This window comes from Podarcis erhardii (genome assembly GCF_964252035.2).
Source record: "Podarcis erhardii genome assembly, chromosome: 2".
In the NCBI taxonomy this organism is placed as follows: domain Eukaryota; kingdom Metazoa; phylum Chordata; class Lepidosauria; order Squamata; family Lacertidae; genus Podarcis; species Podarcis erhardii.
The window spans coordinates 5,869,868-5,893,639 of NC_138498.1; the positions used below are offsets into that span (position 1 = coordinate 5,869,868).

General features: G+C 51.4%; 1 protein-coding gene across 3 annotated transcripts in view; it reads right to left on the minus strand.

Annotated features, from left to right (window-relative positions):
• CACNB3 (calcium voltage-gated channel auxiliary subunit beta 3) overlaps positions 1–11,882 on the minus strand; it is a 41,823-nt gene extending 29,941 nt beyond the window's left edge. Inside the window, exon 1 of one of the 3 annotated variants that reach the window (XM_081844818.1) lies at positions 11,708–11,882. In XM_081844818.1, coding sequence (XP_081700944.1) covers positions 11,708–11,746 — 39 coding nt within the window. In that variant the 5' untranslated portion in view covers positions 11,747–11,882. Of the gene's footprint in view, positions 1–7,989; positions 9,079–9,632; positions 9,844–11,707 lie in introns of those variants that run through there. The other 2 variants (XM_081844817.1, XM_081844816.1) reach the window with 2 other exon arrangements.
• Between the last annotated feature and the right edge of the window lie 11,890 nt (positions 11,883–23,772).

A 23,772-nucleotide genomic window follows, 5' to 3' on the forward strand; every position in this document is an offset into this window, starting at 1 on the left:
CAATATTATTATACAGTACTATATTCAAAAATAGTTTTAGGCCTAAACCCTGACTCAAATTAAGCCCTTTCATGTCCCTTTCCCAAAGCAGGTAATTTAGAGGATTCAGAGTGTTTTACAGGGCTCGCTTTATCACTAGATGGAATCCTTTATCACGGCAAGGAATGAGGCCTAGCATTGCATCTGGGCCATCAAGAGATGGAAATGCCTTTTCCCTTCCCAGTTATACCTTGGAACTCGTACCTTTGCCATTCACTGGCACAACTCAAGCAAAGCAAGGCAAAGGTGTGGCAAACTCTGTGGTCCTCCAGAAATTGCTGGACCTCAGTTCCCATCAGCCCCAACCGGCACGGCCAATGGTCAGGGATGAAGGGAATTGTAGTCCAACATCATCTCTCCACTGTTGGTCTAAAGCCACGTGATGCAGCAACCTCACAGTGAAGCTAAGCAAAGCTGGAGCTGGACACGCACAGTGGGCCAGTATGTCTGGATGTTAACCAGAAGGTTGGTGGTTCAAGGCCACCCAGAGACAGCTGTGGGCAGGATAGCGGCATTGCAGGGATTGGACTAGATGTCGTTTGGGGGAATAATTCTACGAGACCATCTAGGAACCCCACTTATGCCATCTTGAGATCCAGTCTGGAAGAAAGGTGGAACATAAGTGCAATGAATAAAATGAAGCAGGGAGTGGGCCAGTTTCCAAAGGGGAGGTGGGAAAAGGTAAACAGCATTTGAACGGCCAGAGGAGGGATCTGGGCAAGACTTGTTCAAAGACAAGGATGCGATGGGGCCCATCAAGGACGCCTAGAAGAGCTGACTAGTGGGGAGCAGGGATGCATATGGCAGCTTGTTGTGATGCTACTGGGATGCACTGCTAAGCAAGAGAAGCTCCAGAAGCGAATGAGGGAACAGAGCGCATAGCAAATTTGCATCAGCTAGCTCGGTTAACAAAAGCGGGCCACGGCAGCAGGAACAAAAGCTGTAAATGCACCCTTTCAGATTTAACAAAGAGAGCAGAAAGTCCAAAGTGATCAGATGCTACTGCTAGCGAAAAGGGGTTATTACAACCTGCTCCTCTTCTTGCATTTCATCCACCCTGACACAGAACATTTGGGGCTACAGGAAGACTCCAAAGCTGTGGTCTGTGTACCCACTCTGAAGCCCATAAGAGATTATCACGAGCTGAAGGAGTTTCGGATTCAAAGCCCCATTTTGCACTGGCATCAGATCAGTGATAATAGGACACTGTAATTGCTGTTCCAAGCATCCAGAATGTGATTTTCAGCCTCCAGTAAGGGGGGGGGGGCTTCAAAATAGGATTGCTTGAGCAGCAAATGCACAGTTGTGTGCAAATGGATACAATGGAGCTCTCAGAGCTTTTGTTCTGCTTCACTAAATTAAAGCGGCTTCAGGTATACCTGAAGGAGCGTCTCCACCCTCATCGCTTAGCCCAGACACTGTGGTCCTTCTTCAAGGGTCTTCTGCTGGTTCCTTCACTGCAAGAAGTGAAGTTACAGGGAACCAGGCAGAGGGCCTTCTCAGCAGTAGCGCCTGTGGAACGTCCTCCCTTCAGATGTCAAGGAGATAAACAATTGCACACCTTTTAGAAGGTGTTTTATTATGTTCTTAGATATGCTGTAAGCCTCCCAGAGTGGCTGGGGAAACCCAGCCAGATGGGTGGGGTATAAATAACATCATTATTATTATTATTATTATTATTATTATTATTATCATCATCATCATCATCATCATCATCATCCCCACTTCTGAGTTGCAGAAACAGTGCTGAGGGGCTGCTTAAGCTGTTCCCTGTGTTCCCCTTTACTCCTGGTTTTGAGCAGGAAAATGGCTGGTGATGAAAGGGTTAATCAGCCCCTCCTGCTGCTGTTCTCCCCCACAAAACTACAGCTTCCCCAAACCTCATTTCATTTATTTAAAAACTCAGGAAATTGCCACATACATTTGCATGTGCCATGTGCCTGGACAGCTAAAAACCAACAGTTTGGACAGGTATTCAAGGAATACTTTTTGGGCTTCTAGTGTGTTGATGTTTCCTTTGGGACTTTTATCTGCCTGTGTGCTTTGTAATGCTTGCTCTGCCTATCTGTGCATAAATGCAGCATGATGAAGAGACTGTTAAAGTCTCCAGTGCTCTCTCCTCCAAAGAAAATGGACCTTGTAAAACCGGGTCCTCCAAATGTTGCTGGACTACAACTCCCATCAGCCCCTGCCAGCACAGACAAGGGTCGGAGATGATGGGAACTGTAGTCCAAAGCAACACAGAGGGCCACAAATTCCCTATCCTTGTGCAAAGCTTGCTTTATGGAACTCTGACTGCCTGGGAAATGAGAGGGAGTGGGGGATGTGAAACAAGACATGAAAAACATCTATTATGTTTCGATTCACATTCAGTAAGACTCACTGAAATTAATAACCACAAAAAAGTTGGGTCCATTAATTTCTAGTACAGTACTCTGAGGAAAACTTAGTTGAACACAACCCAAGGCGTAGAGAATCAAGCCTCCATTCTACTGATATCTGAACCTCTACATTGGCCAGGGAAAGGACAGGATGGAATACCAGAGGGAGAGGAGTGACTCTAGAGCAGCGGTTCTCAACCTGTGGGTCCCCAGATGTTGTTGGACTACAACTCCCATCATCCCTGAGCTCTGGCCTTGCTACCTAGGGGTGATGGGAGTTGTAGTCCAACAACATCTGGGGACCCAAAGGTTAAGAACCACTGCTCTAGAGTCTAGAAACAGCAGGGTGATATTTTGTGCTTCATCAATCACAGCTAAAGTGAAACAAAACAGTTGTGCTAGATCCTAGTCAGAATTCTTGCCCATTGCCCTGGATGCCAGTCATCCTAATGTCAGGTCAAATGCATCCAAAGTGTATATTTTAATCAGTGGTGAGAGAAAGGCACATTGCATGTGGCTAAGAAACGCGTCTCCTTCATTCACCACTACCTTAAGATCCCCTACCCTGGAGTCCTTGCCCAAAGTAAGCCTTAGAGCGGAGGCTCTGAAATTGTGATCCATGGATCTCTGGTGACCTGCAAGGTCCATTCAGGCAGTCCACAAAAATATTGCAAAACAATCACAAATCTCTCTACTGGCCTCGAGCAGGGGCAGAGCCTTTTCAGCCCTGGCCCCAATCTGGTGAAACGCTCTGTCACAAAAGACCAGGCCTTTGGTCCGGGCCCAGTCTGACCCCCTTCTTTCTATGGGACCCTGTATGTAAGTGGCCTCCATGGCTCTTTCTATCGGCCCATATGGGACCAGCATGGGTGGGTGGGCCTGGTGAACTTTTAATTCCTTACCCCTATGGTTATGATTCATGGGATCCCACTTAATTTTATTTTTATTTTAAATATGATTCGAATTGTATTTTAAACAAATCATTTGATTTTGTTTTTTCAATGTATTTTATATATTTGGTGTTATCCACCCTGAGCCCGGTCTCGGTCTGGGAGGGCAGGGTATTATTATTATTATTATTATTATTATTATATTTTTATTATGTTTGTTCACAATGGATTTCACCCCTTAAAACTGACCCATAAAAGTGGCCCTCCTCAACAATCTGGCCTAGGCCAAACAATTTGTATAAAGCAGCACTGGTTCTGAATGGGGAGAAAGTTTATGAAGTGATCCAACAGTTTTGAGAACTGTTGCCTAAGAGAGCAAGGGGTGGGCAGCTTGTGCCCCCCAAGCCGATGCTGCTGGGCTCCAGCTTCCAGCAGCCCCAGCCAGCATGGCCCAGTGGTCAGGGATGATGGGAGTTGTAGTCCTAAGATTTGGAGGGGCTTCCCACTTTACAGACACCCAAAAGATGAGCGCCTATGTACTCACATGGCATCCTCCAGACAGGCTGAAAGGAACTGGTCTTGGAGGCACAAAATGGAAAATCCTTAAAATGTCACCCTCTCTGCTATGGCGGAAGAGAGAGAGGCTCTTTCTGGCCCAATCTGTGTTGTCACAGCTGCAACCACAGTCCCCCCCTGAGAGGAGGATGAATCTCGGCCAAAGAGCTTAAGATCCAAGCTGTCAGCCAGCAACAGTCCCTCGCTCCCTCTCCTCTCCTCTCCCCAACGAAAAGCTCCACCACTTCACCCAGCTCCCTTCTCAGTCTGCCTCTCTTTTTTGCAGGGGGGGAAACACTCACCCACCCTGGGAGATCCCTCGTTTTAAAGGAGAATGCGAAGGGAGAGGAGCTGCACTGTCAACTTGCTACTCCTACACCAAGGAAGGGCATGAGAAGGCGAGAAGGAACAGTGCAGTGCCTTCCAGATATTGCCAGACTGCAACACCCATCGTGGGAATTATGGGAGTTGGAGTCCAACAACATACAGAAAGTGCCACAATGACAATCCCTGGTACTCTGCCTCTCAGACACCAGAGCCTTAAACAACCCAGGCCCCCAAATATCTGAAAGATTTCCTCTTTCCCTACAGACCCTCCCAGGTGTTAAGGTCTGCAGAGAGAATTGTCTTGGTAGTTCTCCCTCCCTTGGGAATTGGGGGGGGGGTGTCTGTGGCTTGGGATAAGGCATTCTCTGTGACAGCCCCTAGGTCAGGGGTCAGCAACCCTTTTCAGCCGTGGGCCAGCCCATCGTCCCTCAGACCATGTGGTGGGCCAGACTATATTTTGAAAAAAAATATATTAACAAATTCCTATGCCCCACAAATAACCCAGAGGTGCATTTTAAATACTGTAAAAGCACACATTCTACTCATGTAAAAACACCAGGCAGGCCCCAAAAATAACCCAGAGATGCATTTTAAATAAAAGGACACATTCTACTCATGTAAAAACACGCTGATTCCCGGACCACCTGAGGGTTGGATTGAGAAGGTGATTGGGCAGCATCCGGCCCACGGGCCTTAGGTTGCCTACCCCTGCCCTAGGTTGTGGCATTCCCTCTCCACCCCCAGTCTGACCTCCTCACTTTACAGCTTTCAGTGAATGCTGAGTCCGCCCCTCTTCACCCTGGCCTGCGACATCAGAAATGTGTGTTTTCACAACACACCTGATCCTTGTGACAGTAATTTGTTTTTAGTTCTGAATTTTAAACTTGAACAATAAATTTGTTGATGATGAGCTAAATAAGAAACCAGCCGATCTTCTGCTCCCTTTCCAGACCGTTGAATCAGATTACCATTACAAGGATTGGAGGATTCAGAATAGCCTGAAGACCAAAGCTGGCTATTGTCTGGACCCCCCTTTCTCCTCTCCCTTTGCCGCCAATTCAGCTCCAGTTCAGCCTTGCTGTCCACCCCATTCCTACCTTGCCCTTTGAAAACCAGAGTTAGCATGTTGTGTAGTCATTAAGAGCACCAGTCTGGAACAGGAGATAGGTAAAAGTAAAGGGACCCCTGACCATTAGGTCCAGTCGTGGCCGACTCTGGGGTTGCGGCGCTCATCTCGCTTTATTGGCCGAGGGAGCGGCGTACAGCTTCCGGGTCATGTGGCCAGCATGACTAAGCCGCTTCTGGCGAACCAGAGCAGCGCACGGAAACGCCGTTTACCTTCCCGCCAGAGTGGTACCTATTTATCTACTTGCCCTTTGACGTGCTTTCGAATTGCTAGGTTGGCAGGAGCAGGGACCCAGTAACAGGAGCTCACCCCGTCGCGGGGATTCAAACCGCTGACCTTCTGATCAGCAAGTCCTAGGCTCAGTGGTTTAACCCACAGCGCCACCCGCGCTCAAATCACTACTCAGCCACATTGAGATCCCCAGGAAACCTTGGGTTCAGTCACTCTCTCTTAACCTAACTCACCTCACAGGGTTCTTGTGAGGATGCAATGCAGGGAAGGAGAACCATGTATGCCAACCTGAGCTTGAGAAAGTCAGATTACAAGTGTAACACAGGAACATATGAAGCTGCCTTATACAGAGTCTCTTGGGCAGGGGCTCTCCGTTGTTTCAGACAGGGGACAATCTCAGGCCTCTCTGGAGATGCCAGAGACTGAACCCACGACCTTTTGCACGCAAAACAGATGCTCTGCCACTGAGCCAAATTTGGTCCCCCGCCCCTGCAAAAATAAATGTAAATAATCCAGCTCCCATAAACCAAGAAGTAAGATTGGAGATGGAATGAACCAGGAGCGAGGATTTCTGGGCACAACTTGATTCTGGTTCCCAGGAATTCAGAATGCGAATGGAAAGTGCGAAGGCCTCTAATAACTTGCAGCCCTAGGCTACCACCCGCAATTCTGCACCTTCACTCTCCTCCCCTCCCTCTGCATATGAAGTGTGATCAACAGACACTGAGAAGAAAAAAATACTTTGCAACAGTCTTTAAAAAGTGCTTTTATGACTTAGGTAAGAGGTGCTAGAAATGGAGGCGGGAGGAGAGGTGAACATCTCGCACTTACAGCATGCAGTGTCTCTCTTCTCTCTACCCCCCCCCCCAGCTCAGGCAGACACTAGGAAATGCCAGCCCCCTCCCCCCCTCCAAAGCCCAGTTCCGTCATGTCAGCTGATCATCCACCTCCTCCTGCCGACACCCACCCACACATTTCAAAGCGGAGCAGCTGTGCCTGCTGTGGATGCCTAACCCCAACCAGGTGGGCAGGAAGCCCAAGGACCGGGCATGATAAAAATTGTGCTGGCATCACACAGGGGAGCCCCCACACCTGACTTATAATTGATGGGCTCCTACAGAGGTTGACAAAGAGGCTTGTTCCAGACCTGCTGAACTAGCCTACTGGGTGGAGATTTCCCTAGCCATGTGTCCTCTCCCTTGCCATCTATCTAGATTATAGCCCCTGTTTGCTTACACATGTTAGGTGAAGGGCCATTGTCCAGTGGCTAGAGCATCTCTTTTGCATGCAAAAGACTCCAGGTCCCATCCTCAGCATCTCCAGCTAAGAGGAAGATCCCCGCCTGAATTCCTGGAGAGTCTCGCTGCTAGTTAGCACAGCCAGTAATGAGCTAGGTGGACCCAATGGTCTGGCTCTGTACAAAGCAGATTCCTTTACGCCCACATCCTCCAGCCAAAGCCCTCCACAAACTCTCCAGGATTTCCGCAACCCCTCTTTCGAGCTCTAATGCCTGGGTGACAACAGCCAGGGAAAGTGCAGGAGAGAAACACCTCCTCCTCTTTCAGGAAGGAGTTATTTTTGGGATCCCACTTGAAGGGAGACGTGAGACTTTCTCCACCCCTTACCCAAGCCATGTAGGAGGACCTCCAACCAAGGATCTCCCCCCAAACAGGTGCATGGTCTGAGGGACTCTGCACTCGCTCCCACCGCTCCTGGCTCAGGAAAGCACAAGAACCAGCTGCTGACAAGGAACACCATGCCAGGGTCCGGCCAATGCCTCTCAATGTGCATCTCTAGGCATGGTTGGGAGAGGGTGAAACCCTGTGCTTGCTAGGGTAGGCAAGACTGAGCTAGATGAAGCAATGGCCTCACTAGGGATGCAATGAAGCTTCCCATGTTCCTACCTGCTGGATTCACCCACCAGCAGGGGGAGCTGTTAGGGGAAAGAACACCACTTCCCTAGAATGCCAGGGCACCATCCTACTGCCCGCTTGCACCCGGACATATTTAGAGCACCCCATCTATCCAGAACCATTTTCCTACACTCCTTGGAGAGGACCAAGCCTCCAAGTGCCTTCCAGCCCTGAGCCAAACAGAAGCCAAGGAAAGCAACTTACCACCACCCCATAACTAAGGGGTACCCTTAACATGCCTTGGTCCTCCTCCACCAAAGGCGCCCAGTTAAACCCTCGTGGCATCTGTGATTATGCCCTGAGCTCAGTCGCCTACTCCACTGTCTCCCCACTCCCAGCCACAACCCCCCAGCGCCCTCATGGGTCCTCTGCCCCAACTTTCTAACACCTAGTCAATAGCCCCGGAGCTCACCCCACCTTACCCCCTGCCATCCAGGCCCGGCACCAAGCGAACCAGGACGATGCCAGGTTCTTGTAAGTGGGCGGTTCCCCTGCTGAAAATAGCCCCTGGCTTCTGCCAGACTCACCACCTCGGAGTCTTCGAATCCATGGAGACAGGAGTCGTCATACATGGGGGATGAAAGAATCGTTCAGGAACCAAGACAGAGGTGGTGGTGGTGGCAGCAGCAGGGTGAAGGGGGGGGGTGAAAAGGGGCAGCTCTTCCAATCGGAGGGATGCCCAGCGCTGTGCCCCCTGCCCCAAGCTGGGTTGGGGGCAGCGGATGGCACGCAATGGCAGAGCTGCTGTCTGCTCCCCGAGAAAGATTCCCCACCCTGGATGCGCTCGCTCGCTCGCTCGCTCTCTCCGCTCAGCAGCGACGGCAAAAACAATAGCGCCCACCCACCAGCCCTCCCCTGGGGGCAGGCATTGAGACAGGCAAGCACGGAAGGAAGCGGGGAGGTGGGGGGGCGGGCAGAGAGAAAGACAGAGAGAGAAGAGAGAAGTGGGGCGGGCAGCAGCTCCTGAACTGTCCGGATGCGTCTGCACCCACCTGGGGCAAGACCAAAGCGGGGGGCCAAGCAGCGCGGTGCAGATAGCAGAAGGGGACCATCAGGACGGGGAGAGGGAAGACACGACCGGAGGGCATGTGATGTGGGTTTTTGGGGGGCAGGGGTCGTTCTCAGTGCATTCGTAGTGCCCACCAAGCTCTGCCCTTTATTCTGCCTCCAGAGACAGGGAGGGCAGAGAATGGTGCCTTGCTGGATATTCAGCCAAACAAAAGGGAATTGGCGGTTGGGGAGACACAGCCTTCCTGCTTGGGCCAGGAGAAGTCCGGGCACCGAGACCGGGCAAGCGAAGGAATGTGGGCAGTGAAAGGGTGAGAAGTCCAGGCCACCACCACGACACGCCGTGCCCCCCACCCGGTTCCTTGAGTGCCCCTGTGTTCCTAGCCCCGGCTGCCTTAACTGCCTGCAGGTCATTGGATAACCAGGGCCAACTGGGAGCCTCTCCGCGCGACCCCTGGCAATGCCACCCTCTGCCTCCCTCCAGCTTCCCTGATGCAGCGCCTCTCCCTAAGGCATCAAGGGGGGGGGTCTCTCCTCCGGCTCTACGCTCCGGATTGCCCACCCAGACGGTCTCACAGCTCCATCCCTAAAGGGCAGATGGGGACGTTCGCCTCCCCCCTCCCCTTAACTTCGGGGCAGGTGCTGCTGCTGCCCGCTGATCTGGACTCTGTCCTCCGGCTCTGCCGGAAATGGGGCCCGGTGGGGTTCCCCCTGCCATTCCCCCAAGCTGCGTCTCCAGATGCCTCTCCAAGCCCGGTGCCAGGGGTGCAGGCGCCAGCTGGACCCCCACCCCGTCCCACGGAAGTTGGGCAGTCCCTGCAGAAAGAAACCCCTCCGCCCTTTGCCAAGGAGGACGCAGCACCAATCCTGACATCCCAGCCGCGAATCTAGGAAGCGCAACGGGACTGGAGGCGCGGGAGAGAGAGAGGCGAGGAGCCCGGCGAAGGGGCGGGCGAGGCGCGCAGCCGCCCGCCCCTTCTCCCTGGCGGGCTCCCTGGATCCTCGCGGAGTTGCTGTATGGCGCGCGTGGGGGTGGGGAGGGATGTCTGGGGCGCGCGAGGAAGCTGCCGCTTGGCGCGGGAGAGGCGCGCGAGACGGGCATGGCGACGGGGCTGCCATGGGGCGGGGGGCGGCGGCGGCGGCGCGCTGCCTGGTCGGTTACCTCGTTGAGCAGGAAGGTTGCGCTGGAGTCAGAAAAAGACATAGACGGCGGGGGAGGGAGCCGGCCGGCCGGCGGGCGGGCGGGCGGGCCCGGGGTGCGCTGCCCGCTGGGGAGAAGGAGGAGGGAGGGAGGAGGGAGGCGCCCCCCGGCCCCGCTGCGCCGCTTCCGAAGCGCCTGCCCGGCTCTGGCTGCCTGCGCTCGTCCGCTCGCCCGCGCTCTCCTCCTCCGGCCGACGAGCGCGGTGCGCGCCGCCGCGCCTCGCCTCGCCTCGCGGCCCTCCTCCCGCCGCGCTCCGCGCGCCCTTCCCAGACTGGGCTCGGGGACGTGCCAGGCGCTATATAATCACGGTGCGGGGCGGGGGGGGGGGGCGAGGATGCGCCCTGCCGAGCAAGAGCCTCTCCGATGGCGCCTTCCCCGCGCGCGCAGCTCGGGGCTTTCCGCGGGCTCCCCTCTCCTCCTCTCGCCCGGGTGGGGCGCTTCTGGGCTGAGCAAGAAGGGGGCCGAGCTGGCGGGCAGGATGCGCCTCGCTCCAGCCGCCGACAAGCTCCAGATGCTCATCCAGCAGATAGAGAGATCTCCAGCTTCCCGAGGTTTTAAGGCCATCGCTCCCGCTCCCCCGCCCGTCGATGGCATTGCAAATCCGAGAAGCTGGAGATGGGGGAAGCCGTTCTCCCCTGCCCGTATACCACGCCTTTCCCCGGGGTTTCAGCCGGCCCGGGCACGGCAGAGGCTCATCCCTGGGCGAAACGGAACAGTGGAAAGGGCCCCAGAGCAAGAGCAGAGTGGGTTTCCGCGGAGGGGCTGCAGATAGTTGCCACCTATCAGCCACCGCCGGAGAGTTGTGTCTGAAGGCCCTCCGGCCCTAGCATCTCTTGCGTCAGAACTTAAGCTTTGCCATTTCCCGCGGACGCCACCCCCGACCGTTAAAAAGCAAGGCACATCCAGGCACATTATTCTCTCTCGGCTGCTCGAGATCCTTCCCGCCCCGTTTCCAGGGATTTCAAGGGGGCTGCATCTAGCCCCTTGCCCCAGCTCCTTGGGGCGCCTCCTGGTGGAGATAAGAGGATAATCGGGGTTCGACTTCCCTTGCTAGAGAATATTTGGTGCGGGTGGGTGTTTAAAACAGGATTAATAAAGCAGATCCCTATTTTAATCTCAGTTTGAGGCTTTTGTCATCAGGGAATACAGGCCTCGGCCAGGAAGACTGGTGTGGAAATGCCGGTCTTAACTAAATAAAACCCCATATTTGTTTACAGTATGAAAGAACAGCTGGATTTGAGAAGGGAGGAAGAGGAAAGATCAGCTGTGCCACTGGACCCTCTTACTGAGGGTGGGCGATGGGACACAAATCACTAAAAAGCTTAGCTCAGCCTAGGCAGGACAACCGCTCTTAACTTGGGGTGGGAAGGAAGCCCAGGGGGTGAGGAGGGAAAGGAGGGCAAAACAAACTTTGGTGCCACCCTGGTCAGTGAAATGGAAAATAAGCTTGTTCAGAATAAGCTTGTGAAAATAACATTTTAGAATGGAGCCTTTGTAGTTCCAGCCCTGCAGGGGGCACTATGGATTGAGGGTCAATAGTTTTAGATTTTGTGGAGGGGAAGCTTCTGACTTTGCTGTGTATAGGATGAAAACTGCAGAGAGCACAGATGGAGGAGGAATATTTTAGTTACTACAGGGGTTAAAGCAGAAAATATTCAGCTGCTGGACTCTTCTGTATGCGGGGGGGGGGGGCAGTGCTCCTGCCTTGGTGGTCTTCACTCAGCAGGGACACTATAGGGCACAGGCCTTGAGTTCAGGGCAAGGGGGAAAGGGGGCAGCTGATGGCACAGCAGAGCTCAAACACACCCATGAATCGCTGCAGCGGCTGGTGCCATCTGAGTACCTGGGAAAACCTAACTCTTCTTGACAGCTCTGGCGAGCCTCTCAACCCACATCTCCTGCATCTGACTCCACTTTCTTGTGCTGCGGTTCTGCCACCCAGGGGGCCCACTCGCCAGGCTGCTCCCTCACCCCCTTCTCACCCGCTCCTCTTTTCCCAGCCCGCCCCCCAAGAGACAAGGATGGCGCCACTTTACCTCGTTGAGCAGGAAGACACTGGAGTTGGAGAGAGACATGCAGAGTGTCTGCTTTGCTGGACTGTAGCTGACTCTGCGTGGCTCACACACCTCCTCTACCTTCCTCTCATGAACCCAGCCCAGCTCACGGGGCAGACAGGAAGCCCTGCCCACAGGGACTCTCTCGTGGGATGGAGAGCCAGCAGCCTGCAAGCTCAGGGGCACGAGCAAATTGTGCAACAGTGCACGAGCATTACAAGTCCGTCCCCCCCGTGCACACTGATGTCTTGTGGCGCCGTATGCAAGGATCCCATTGGTTCCCAAGCTCTTGTGGGACACTGTGGGTGTGGATGGGTGTGGGATTGCGCATCACAAAGCCAGCTTTGGGAACCATCATCTTTTAGCACCAAGCACAAACAGCGCACCAGCTGCAGCAATGCATTTAAACACCACGCTGGCTTCAGGCATCAGCTTGCAGCTTATCAGCTCACAGCTTCTTGTGGGGCCCAACAGGAGCAGTTTTGGTGGCAGCCCATGACTATCATGCGCCTATAGTGCAAATGGCTTTTGTGACAAAGATTCTCAGGGTGGAGGCAGTCGCTTGGCAGGATCTCAGCGCCATGGGTCTCTGGGCTGTCAAAAGTGGCTACTGAGAAATGATGCAGTCTAATGATGACTTCTGGATCAATTGTTGAAACTGGTAAGTGAGCCCAATATGACTGCAGTGGAGACAGACCAGAGGAGGTATGACTGATGGGAGGAGCGCAGAGAGAAGAAACGCCCTGGTGCATCTGCACAATTGGACACCTTCACCTGCCCCAGCTGCAACAAAACATGTCTCTCTTGTATTGGTCTCCCTTCCAACAGTTTGACTTTACTCCCAAAGGAGCACTCCTCCACTGTCTCCCAAGATGCCAACAAGTGCCCAGTAAAAGCCTAAACCAGGGCTTCCCAAACTTGGATTATCCTTAGCTAGCAGGACCAGTGTTCAGGGATTATGGGAACTGTAGTCCAAAAATAGCTGGAGACCCAAGTTTGGGAAACCCTGGCCTAAACCTTCCTGAGAGATCCCTCTAAATTGTAAAACTGCTATAAGATGGTACGTCATCAGCAAGCCACCCAATTCAGCAGCACCCACGTTGGTTGACATTAGTTCCCCTCACCTTGCTGGAATTTCTCTTCCAGCTGTGGCTTCTACCCATCATTGGTGCAGTTTCTAGACCACGGATGGGCTCTCAAATCATCCTCAACTGGACTGATATTTATCTTCAGTACATGTTCAGCAATTAGCATATTGGGAACCCGTCAGATAGAAGGTGAGAGCAAGAGGAGGCTCTCTTGCTCTCTCCACTGCCATTCCTTCCAGGACTCCAGGCCAGCTCCACTGAAGGCTTGCAGCCAAGGGGAGCTTCCGGACTGTTGCTGCTTTGGGCTGGTATTCAATCACACACGGGTTGTAGTGGATTGGGTGGTCTTCCACAACAAACTCGCTTCCCCCAAAAGATCAGACTTTGCAATCTGGAAAGTGAAGGTGGAAAATGCATTCTCTAACATCCCTGCAAACAAGTCAGAGAGCATGCTCAGTGAACATTTGGTCATCTGGAAGAGCCCAGAGTACCTTCTTCCCGGATACCAGCTGTTCCTTGTAACCACCCAACAGAAGATCCAAGTTGCCTTTTATATGAAAGATGAGCAAAAGGCCTTTGGAAATATTGTGGACAGCGTGGTGGGGAGGGGGAGCGCTCCTTTCACTCCTGCATCCTTTCAAGGCAACTGCTCTTCTGTGCTTTGCTGGTGAGCCAGAAGCAACTGCATGCTGGTCTGCAACTGAGACTCCCCCCTTTCCCTACAGCACACCAGACCAGAAATACTGAGGGCCCCCCCCTCACCATATTCAACAACTTCTGCTTTCTTCTGGCTGATTTTGGCCTAAGCAAAGACCCCATTTGACAGGTTGAGCAATTTATTTTCCCAGTGAAATGGTTTTTGAACCACTGAGGGATTGCTGGGAAGCCTTGCAGCTCTTTCATGGGATGGCACCTTACCGTGAAAACCCACAGATTCAGTAGGGCAGGCTTCCCCAACCTAGTGCCCTCCAAATGTTTTGGAATAAAACTCCCATCACTTCCCAGCTGGCACTGGAGGGCATCTAGAGGGCCCTTGGTGGGTGAAGGTGGTGGAGCTCCAGGCATGAAGGACTCCACCCCAGCAGCAGAAAACTCAGGCCATCTCAGGTGCCTGAGAAAGCCCCCTCCATCTCCTCCTAAGGGACCCTTCCTCTTCTGCCCCAGTGTGACAACATTGGGAGACTTGTGCTTAGTTATACCCTGAAGGCGTAAAAGGATAAGGAGCCTGGATCTGAATTATTTGCCCCCCCCCCCCGCCTCACACACACACACTGTGAGTCACTCCGCTTAGAAGAGTGGGGGAGGCAGAGCTGGAAGTGTGTGTTGTGTGTGTGGAGAATCCTTCCATTTGGCTGCCTCAGAGCAGCTTCATAAATAAGAAAACACAAAGCCAGGCAGGGCGGGGGAGGGGGCCCTCAGAGTGGCCTGCTAATGGATGCTCTCCTATGCCAAGGCAGGCCCTGGGGATGCAAGAAGCATCTTCACTTTCCAGGAGAAGGAGAAGAGGGGAAGGGAATGCGGGGAGGAGGGGAGAGCGGGGGGGGCATTCGCTCCCTCCCGTTGCATTTGGGGGAGGGAGGACAGATCCTGAGTTCGCTTTTGTCAGGGATCCATATCGAACCGCGTACACAACCAGTGGCTCCCCAGCCCCCAGCCCTGTTTGTGGACAACTTATACTGGCAGCCCCATTAGGGCTTGGGGTACTTGGCCAAATGGGCCCTACCAAAAATAACCTCTCTGCTGAGAAACACTAAGCCATTCTTTTTAATGTCCTAGTGCTGCCAGATCTTAAGCCAGAGATTGTGCTTATGCAGGAGGGCCATTTAGGGAGAGTATTTCCCTGCTTTTGTTCCAAATTATAGGACTGTTCCTCCTAAGCAGCTGTGTCAGTATCGCCAATCTTTCAGGACCTGCCCAACACATTTTGCTGCCTGGTACAAGATGGCGCCTTCCTGTTCTACATTATAGAACAGGGGTAGGCAACCTAAGGCCTGGGGGCCGGATGTGGCCCAGTTGCCTTCTCAATCCAGCCCACAGACGGTCCAGGAATCAGCGTGTTTTTACATGAGTAGAATGCGTCCTTTTATTGAAAATGCATTTCTGGGTTATTTATGGGGCATAGGAATTTGTTCATCTTTTTTTCCAAAATATAGTCCGGCCCCCCACAGGGTCTGAGGGATGGTGGACCGGCCCACGGCTGAAAAAGGTTGCTGACCCCTGTTATAGAATCAGGCTGGGCTGACAGATGAATGTTACTTCTACACAAGCAGTGGAGCATCACACTTGGGGACAGCAGTCTAGCCTAGGGGGAGGAGCCGAGGAGCCTAACATACGGGACTCAAGGGAATGAGAGAGGGGCATTCCCAGTTCTGCTTGGAGATGCCAGAATTGAGCCTCAGACCTCCTGCAGGCCCACCAGATGCTGCCCCACTAAGCGACAGCCTTTCCCCAGGGTAAATTGTTGTTCTGTGAAGGTGGCCCCTTCTGGATTCAAAGGACACAGTGATGACATGGACCACTAGAACAAGGAATTCCCAGTTGTGGGATATCGGGGCTGGGGCAGATTGTAGGCCTGCAAGATCTACTTCCCCCCCTCAATAGAGCCCTGAGATGCATCAAGTGAAGCTGAATGCAAAATGGTGGTTCAGGTGGGCGGACGCGAGGCACTTTCAGACTTCTGTTTTGCGGGGTCTTGAACAACAAACCTGCTTCCTCAAAGGAACAGGCTTTTTGTGATAAGGGAAATGATATGGGGCAATGCACTGGAAAGTTTGGAATGGCACTTATTTCAACAGAATGTCATCTAACCTCCCCGCAAACACTTAACCCCAAAATTAAGTTTTTGGTACCAGGACTGGAGCTTAAACACAAATCCTTTTACCTTTTATACCAATCTTCTCCTGCTTCCCACCAAGATTTCTTGACTGCACCAGCTTAATTTAGGTGAGGGGAAAGGCTTTTTGTTCCTGCTAACAGTTAAGACATTAAGAGTCTAAAACCCTTGTTGATCTACTTCAAATTACCCAGCAGAAGCCGTACACCTTCTTCTCATTATGGGTTGTATTACAGAGCAAGGCAAGGTTAATTTCCCCTGGCATCCTGGGATTTAGGGGCCCAAAAGACTTAAACCTGATGGGCTGGAGAGCTCTTGCCAGTTAGAATAAGGGGCTAACAGTGCAATCTTATGCACAAAAGCAAAAACACACACAAAAACCATAAGCAAATCCCACTAATTTCAATGGGACTTACTCCCAGTAAGTGGGGTGGGGATGTAGCTTAGATGGACTGGTGTTCTGACTCAGTCCATGGCAACTTCTGATGCGTGGTGCAAGGGAGGAAATATCGCTTTAACGTTTCACCAAATGTGCTCAAACAACCCGCAAGAACTCCACCGGTGCTCAGAAGGCACACTGTGACTAAACATTCTAACATGTTCCCCCACCATCACCATCAAATGGCGGCATTTGGATTGTTAACTCGGAGGTTCAGCCGGGGCTCCACACGCACCTCCCTCCTTTGTCTCCAGCTGGGCTGAGCGCAACTGCCCACCTTGTCACCCTGCCAGCTGGTATTTCAGAAGGCTCAGCAGCTCCGGATGCTGTCCTCTGACACAGCATTTGCTAGATATAAAAATAGCAAGACAGATCCAGGCAGCGCTATCTGGCCGGCATGCTTCCTGCTGACTCTCACAAGCTTTGACGGATGCCACAAAAGTCCTCCGTGGCTCCGCCATGTGCTTAGCAAAGTCAGCGCTGGCCCCTTCCTGGCTGATATTCCAGAGGCCTCACCGTGGTCTCCTTCAGTGTCACCACCACAATGGAGTCTTCGTAGAGGAGCATATTTTGGGGGCGTTTGACTCCAAACAGCTTTAGCAAGTTAAAAAGAGAAGAGTGGGAGCTAAGAGGTGGCTTTTGCAACCTCAGGGATGAGGATGCTCTAACCTTGGCAGAAGTTGCTGGGTTACAGTTCCCATGATCCCTGGCTACAGAGCCATGCTGGCTGATGGGAGTCCAAGCACAGCATCTGGAGGGCCCCCCACCCACGTCCTAGCATACTGGATATGGAGGGCAGCTGGGAATTAAAGAGTGCATGTAAGAACAGCAAGTGATGGGAGGACAACACAGAGTTTTATGCCCCTGGAGACTCCAGCAACTTCCGACGTTTCTTCATCATCCTGCAGAACAAGGTTAGGAAGAAACTAAAGGCGTGGGGGTTTTTTGTGGGGGAGGGTGAGAGTTGCTGCCAGTTTGGATCATGGCCCAATATTCCCTGTGATCCAAAAAGCAAGAACTGCTGCAAATTCACAATGTCTACCTATTTATATTTATTTGTTGTTGCTGTTTAGTCCAGAGCACGCCAACTGCCTCCTGCAGTTTGGTCAGACTCATGTTTGTAGCTTCGAGAACACTGTCCAACCATCTCGTCCTCTGTCGTCCCCTTCTTTTTGTGCCCTCCATCTTTCCCAACATCAGGGTCTTTTCCAGGGAGTCTTCTCTTCTCATGAGGTGGCCAAAGTCTTGGAGTCTCAGCTTCAGGATCTGTCCTTCCAGTGAGCACTCAGGGCTTGTTTCCTTCAGAATGGATACGTTTGATCTTCTTGCAGTCCATGGGACTCTCAAGAGTCTCCTCCAGCACCATAATTCAAAAGCATCAACTCTTCAGTGATCAGCCTTCTTTATGGTCCAGCTCTCACTTCCATACATCGCTACTGGGAAAACCATGGCTTTAACTATACGGACCTTTGTTGGCAAGGTGATGTCTCTGCTTTTTAAGATGCTGTCTAGGTTTGCCATTGCCTTTCTCCCAAGGAGCAGGCGATTTATTTTTATAGAAAACGTTATACTGCTTTATGTACAAGGTATGCAAAGTGGTCCACAACCTTATGAAAACAAAACAAAGCATAGCAATAAAAATAATTAAAAACTGCATTACCATTCCAGTTATAAAAGCAAACCTTCGCTAGGTGACAGCATGTGCAGCCAATATTAATGACCAGAGGATTCCAGGGTAAACAAGGAGGGCAGTGTAGTTTAGTGGTCAGAGTGTCAGGCTAAGACCTCGAGACTAGGGTTCAAATCCACACTTGGCCATGAAGCTTGGGCTCAGTGAGGAGGGTGAGAACCATGTATGCCTCCTTGAGTTCCTTAGAGAAAAAGATGGGTTGTAAATGAAATAAACAACTAAAAAAATGTGATGAAAGCACCTCCTGCATCTCCAGGCAGAAGATGCTTTAGGAAAGAAAGGTGGGGGAAATCTGCTGAGAAGATGGGTTCTAGTCTGGATACTAGCATCTAAGTGGAGTAGTCACAGGAATATCTGCACTAAAGATTTACTTACCCAGCTGCAATCCTAGACTCACTTGAAAGCAAATCCTGTGGAATTCAATGAGGCTAATTTTTGAGTAGAAGAGCTATATAGGCTTGCACTGTGCATCTGGTTTTAATAGGCAACCTCTCTCTGCAAGGAACCATTGGAACTGTTTTGTGAGGGGCTTAGCTAGCAGAACATAGGAAACAACCATGTAACATCTACCTCAATACCATCCACACTGACTGGCAGCAGCGCTCCAGGGGTTTTCTCCTTGCCACACTTGGAAATGCCGGGGACTGAAGGCACAAGCTCTGCCACTGAACTACAGTCCTGACCAACAATGACCGCTTGCAAAGTTGGCAGCCCTAGTTGAAACCCTTAGCTCAGCTTCAACAGGCCAATAACAGAGCTTCCTCACATTCCAAAATAAATCCCTTCTTTTGCTTTCCTTCCACTTTCAGTAGGCCACTGACTAATTGGACATCTGGGGTGAAATATATTTAATTAGACACCCTTCACACTGTAGAGTTAAATGTTCTGGTTTAAGGCCCATGCAATAAACACACAATCAAGCTCATGGCAGGTCTGTCTAACTCTTGCCCCAAGGCACCAAAGCCCAATGTAGAAATGACAAGCCGTGTGTGTGCGTATGATCATTCTCCTTCTAGTCTCCCTAATATTTCATTTCATTCCAGTGTCTCCTGAATTCTCTCTGTTGTGGGGGCGGGGAGTGGAGAGAGAGAGAGGGAAGGAGTGAGGAGGAGCTGCTCCCCAAGCCAAGACAGTCTCAAAAATTAGGACATCTTGCAAAACAGCTTCGGCAGCATATGAATTATTGAGGACTGTAGAGAAAAAGAAGTCTGCCAGGTGGTTTGGGAAAGAATGCAGGCGGAAGCAGGCTAGGGGGTTGCACAGCAGGGCCGGGGGGGGGGGCGGGGAGAGAATCTGGGCAGAATAGGATGGGTTAGGATGCAGCTGGCAGGGCTGAGAAGAGCCCTAATGTGCAGGGCACTCTGCGGCCCGACCACATCAGTCTCTCTTGGTGGCAGAATTCCAGAGTCTCTAAGATAATCTGGAAAAGTTCTGCTGGGGAATCACAAGTGACCTCTGCCCCGCTCCGCCCTGCTGCCACTAATCCAGGTCTCTGAAACTACCCAGTCTGAGGTGTGTAGGGATGGTTGTGAGAAAAGGCCCTCCCATTTGGAAGCAATTTTTTTTTCTATTTTTGATCTGAAGTTCATATACCTGTTCACTTGTTTTAATTTGCTTCTATGGATGCAGTCGGTTTAATTGATGTTAATAGAGTCGATTTGTTTTGTATGTGTTTTTATTGTGCAGTGAAATTGTTTTGCGGTGCTTCCTAAGCAGCAATTCCTAAATGAAATTATGGGAACTGCTATCAGGAAGACCCTTGTAGAAGAAACAGAATTACCTTCCCACCTCCTCCCACCCTTTGCTAGATAAAACTAGATGTAGGTGAGGAGCAGCAATTTAAAAAAAAAAAAATCAATTTTTGCCAACGTCAGCAAAATAGCTTGAGCTAGCCCTGGCTCCAGACTGTCTGTTCTAGAGAAAGGACGGGTGGGAGCTGGTTGAGAGTGTCATAAGACGGGCATTTTGGGTAGTGGTGGAAAGAGCAAGCAGTACTTGGGAAGTACTGTAGCTGGAAAGCGCAGCGGCATAGCGTGGGTTGTCAGCACCCGGGGCAAGGCAACTAATTTGTGCCCCCTAACCCAGGGCAAGGCAAGTAATTTGCACCCCTAACCTGCCGCCGCTGCCAGCTTCTTCTTGCTGCTGCCTGGGCTGGTCGGGTGTGGTTCTCTCCCGCGCTCAGCGCTGCGCTGGGCAGCCGCTGCACTGTCCCTCCCCCAGATAGTCCCTCCCTCGCTCCCTCTCCGCTCCGCACCGCAACGCACGCCTGGCACCCTCCCCTTCCACAGTGGGCGGCGACCCGGCAGCTCGGATCGGATTCGCACAGCCAACACTGCAGTGAGAGAGAGTGAGTGAGCCAGGTAGGGGCAGAGAGCTGCGAGTGCGAGCGCGCCCCCCCAAATGTTGCGCCCGGTGCGGCTGGCACCCCCTGCACCCCCCACGCTACGCCACTGGGAAAGCGGACCTGAAAAGCCAAAGTCAAGATCAGATTAGTCCTGTGGACTAGTGGCCACACAGACTACGGCAGAAGTGACCACAGGGAGGGAAAAGAGACCTGTATCGCATCATGTGGCTTGTCCAGCTCATTTGTTGTCAGCTTACAGAGACAGCCAATGTTGTGGTCATTGAACTACAACTCCCATCAGGCCCTAATGTGTCCTGGGTTTGTGCCAAAAGCAGCAGGACACCTGCATCTTCCCCTCTATTCTCACAGTATCATCTTGTAACACAGCAACAGCAGCTGCGAGGTGGGATGGTGATGTCATCGCACAGCAAGTTTCCCTGCAGTCAGCAGTCAGTTGAATGAAACATGGAACTGGGAAAGCCAAAGCAGGGTGACATCACAGTGATGTTTTTGGGATATCGAGATGCTACAAAGAGACTGTAGGGGGCGCTGTGACTTTTAATGGCATGCCAGGCCTGCTCAATCCATCCAGGTGAGTTCTGTAATGTACCGTATTTTTTGCTCTATAAGACTCACTTTTTCCATCCTAAAAAGTAAGGGGAAATGTGTGTGCGTCTTATGGAGCGAATGCAGGCTGCGCAGATATCCCAGAAGCCAGAACAGCAAGAGGGATTGCTGCTTTCACTGCGCAGTGATCCCTCTTGCTGTTCTGGCTTCTGGGATTCAGAATATTTTTTTTCTTGTTTTCCTCCTCCAAAAACTAGGTGCGCCTTGTGGTCTGGTGCGTCTTATAGAGCGAAAAATACGGTAGGTTGCTTCTGGACGACCAGTTTACTGAGCATTCATTCTCACTTGCTTGTGGGTAGGCCAGAGGACGTTGGGTCAAAGCATGTGTGAGCCCACACCCTCCCGCAAATCTTTGCTGCCATTTTTCCTTATTGCAAAAAGTCAGATCTGTCGGGGAAGTGGATTTGTTGCGCATGACACCCCCCCCCCATCAACTCTAACCTTGCAACCTGAGTTTGTCGGCATGTGGGTGAATCTCGCCAGAAAAGAGCCACAATCTGCACACCCCCACAGATACCAGAGAAGGCTATTTGTTCATCTAGCCGAGTGCAGCCAGTTGGCAAGCAGCGGCTTTGCAGGGTCTCGGCAGAGAAAGACTTTTCTCATCACCGGCTCCTTTGGACTTCTGTGCAAAGCATGTGCTTTGCCACTGAGCTGAGGCCTTGCTGAGAACCAGAAGCAGCTGGCCCTCAAGGAATGGAGGGAGATGAGCCGCTTGTTGGCTTGCAAGCCCAGAGGCGAATTCCAGAAGACTGGCCATGTTAGGGCCAATTTGTACAACCGCTCCACATGTTAGATCCAGATGTTTTGCTTCCTTCCTGGACTGTGTATCCAGCAGGGATGGGATGGGAGAGAATTTCATTTCCGTTTGCAATTCTAAGGCGAATCCACTGACTTTTCACTTTCAGAAACAATTTGCAAGCAGACACACAGCCTTCCTTTGAGATTCACATGACTCTGAATTTTGTAATGCAGTTCTCCGGTGCAAAAATGTGTCTGTTAAGGTAAAATGTGCATAGAGATGCATCTATTTGCAGGGGCGCCGACTTATAAAAAATATTGGGGGGGCGGGGGCCCATACCGACTTATAAAAAATATTGGGGGGGCCCAAGACCTCCAAACCGCTGCTGCTGGGGGAATGAAAGGGGCGAGCCCCGGGCTGCCCCGACCTTAAGTGAACCTGTGAGGGCCCGCCCTTTGCGGCAGCCGATTGGCTGCCGCCGTGGGCGATGAATATTAATGAGCTAGGGGGAATCCCCGCTTCTAGCGGGGCTGACGCCAGCCCCGCGAGATTGTTGATGGGTCGAGATCGGGAGTGGCTTTGTTTTAACTCATTACTGAATGTATTTTAAAAGTTAACTATCGTCAAACAAGGAAAATAAAAAATACCAACATAATTTTGTGATTTTACAAAGCATAATATAACTAATAATTTTCTTAAATTATTGGGGGGGCTGAGCACCCCCAAACGAATTTTTGAGGGGGCTCGGACTCCCTCAGGCCCCATGGAGTCGGCGCCTATGTCTATTTGTGAACATAACCTACAAGACGCATTATATTAGGGAACAGTGCTTTGTAAAAATGTGCGTATTTAGCAAAATTGCATACAAAAATGTGTCCATAGAGGAAAACCCTGTACAAAAATTGCTGGCGACTTTTCATGAGGACTTTAAAAACAAACCACCACCAACTAACATGGAAAAGTGAAGAACTGAACTTCGAAATTGGAAAAATGAGAAGGGGATATGGATAGAATCACCCACTTGGGCTTCAGCATTCACTCAAATGACACGTTCTTCACCTGCGCAGCGAAGAAAGAGCAACGGCCTTTAACATGTTGTGGCAACAGGCAAGAGGCCACAGCAGCACCCAGAGACTAGCTGGCTCCTTGCTCCATGAGCACAAAGTCACCCTACTGCCATTTTGCTGTCCCCAGGGCATCAGAGCGCCAGGCTTCAACTGGCTTGTGCCTCAGGGCAGCTAGAACTAATGGGGTGTCTGCTTCCTCAGACAGACTATTGGACTAGGACTGGGGAGACCTGGGTTCAAATCTCTGCCCAGCCATGAAGTTCCTTGAGTGAATTCCTTTTTCTCTCAAAACAACCTACTTCACAAGAACCGTCACAAGGATAAAATTGGATCACACATACCATGGGAGGCCAGCCTTGAGGGAAGGGGAGAAGGCGTCCGTGAAAAACAGATATTAATCACCAACAAGTGGTTTTTCACACTTTGTGTCAGGTGAACTCTGGTGTTCCTCAGGACTTACGTAGAGGCTTCTTTGTCATCATCACTGCAAGGGTTGACACAACTTCTACTGTCGCTAACTATTACCTAGAATCTGTAGCTGCAGAGGAGCACTGAGAGTATTGTATCTAGGTTTCCTGTTTAAAGGAGGGTGGTCACTTATGCTTCACCCAAAATAAATAACTAAATAACTAAATAACTAAACCTGCTTCCTTGGAGGTTTTTAAGCGGAGATTCGATGGTCACCTGATAGATATGATCTAGTTGAGATTCCAGCATTGCAGGGGGTTGGACTAGATGACCCTCAGGACCCCAACTCTACAATTCTATGATTCTGTGAAATAAAGGCAACACACTGCTGAAACTTGCAGATGCTAAGTGTTCTGGTCAGATGTAAATTTAGAAATAATTACTGTAGTTTAAATAGGAAGACCATGTTGTTTAGTCGTTTAGTCGTGTCCGACTTTTCGTGACCCCCTGGACCAGAGCACGCCAGGAACTTCTGTCTTCCACTGCCTCCCGCAGTTTGGTCAGACTCATGCTGGTAGCTTCGAGAACACTGTCCAACCATCTCTTCCTCTGCCGTCCCCTTCTCCTTGTGCCCTCCATCTTTCCCAACATCAGGCTCTTTTCCAGGGAGTCTTCTCTTCTCATGAGGTGGCCAAAGTCTTGGAGCCTCAGCTTCAGGATCTGTCCTTCCAGTGAGCACTCAGGACTGATTTCCTTCAGAATGGAGAGGTTTGATCTTCTTGCAGTCCATGGGACTCTCAAGAGTCTCC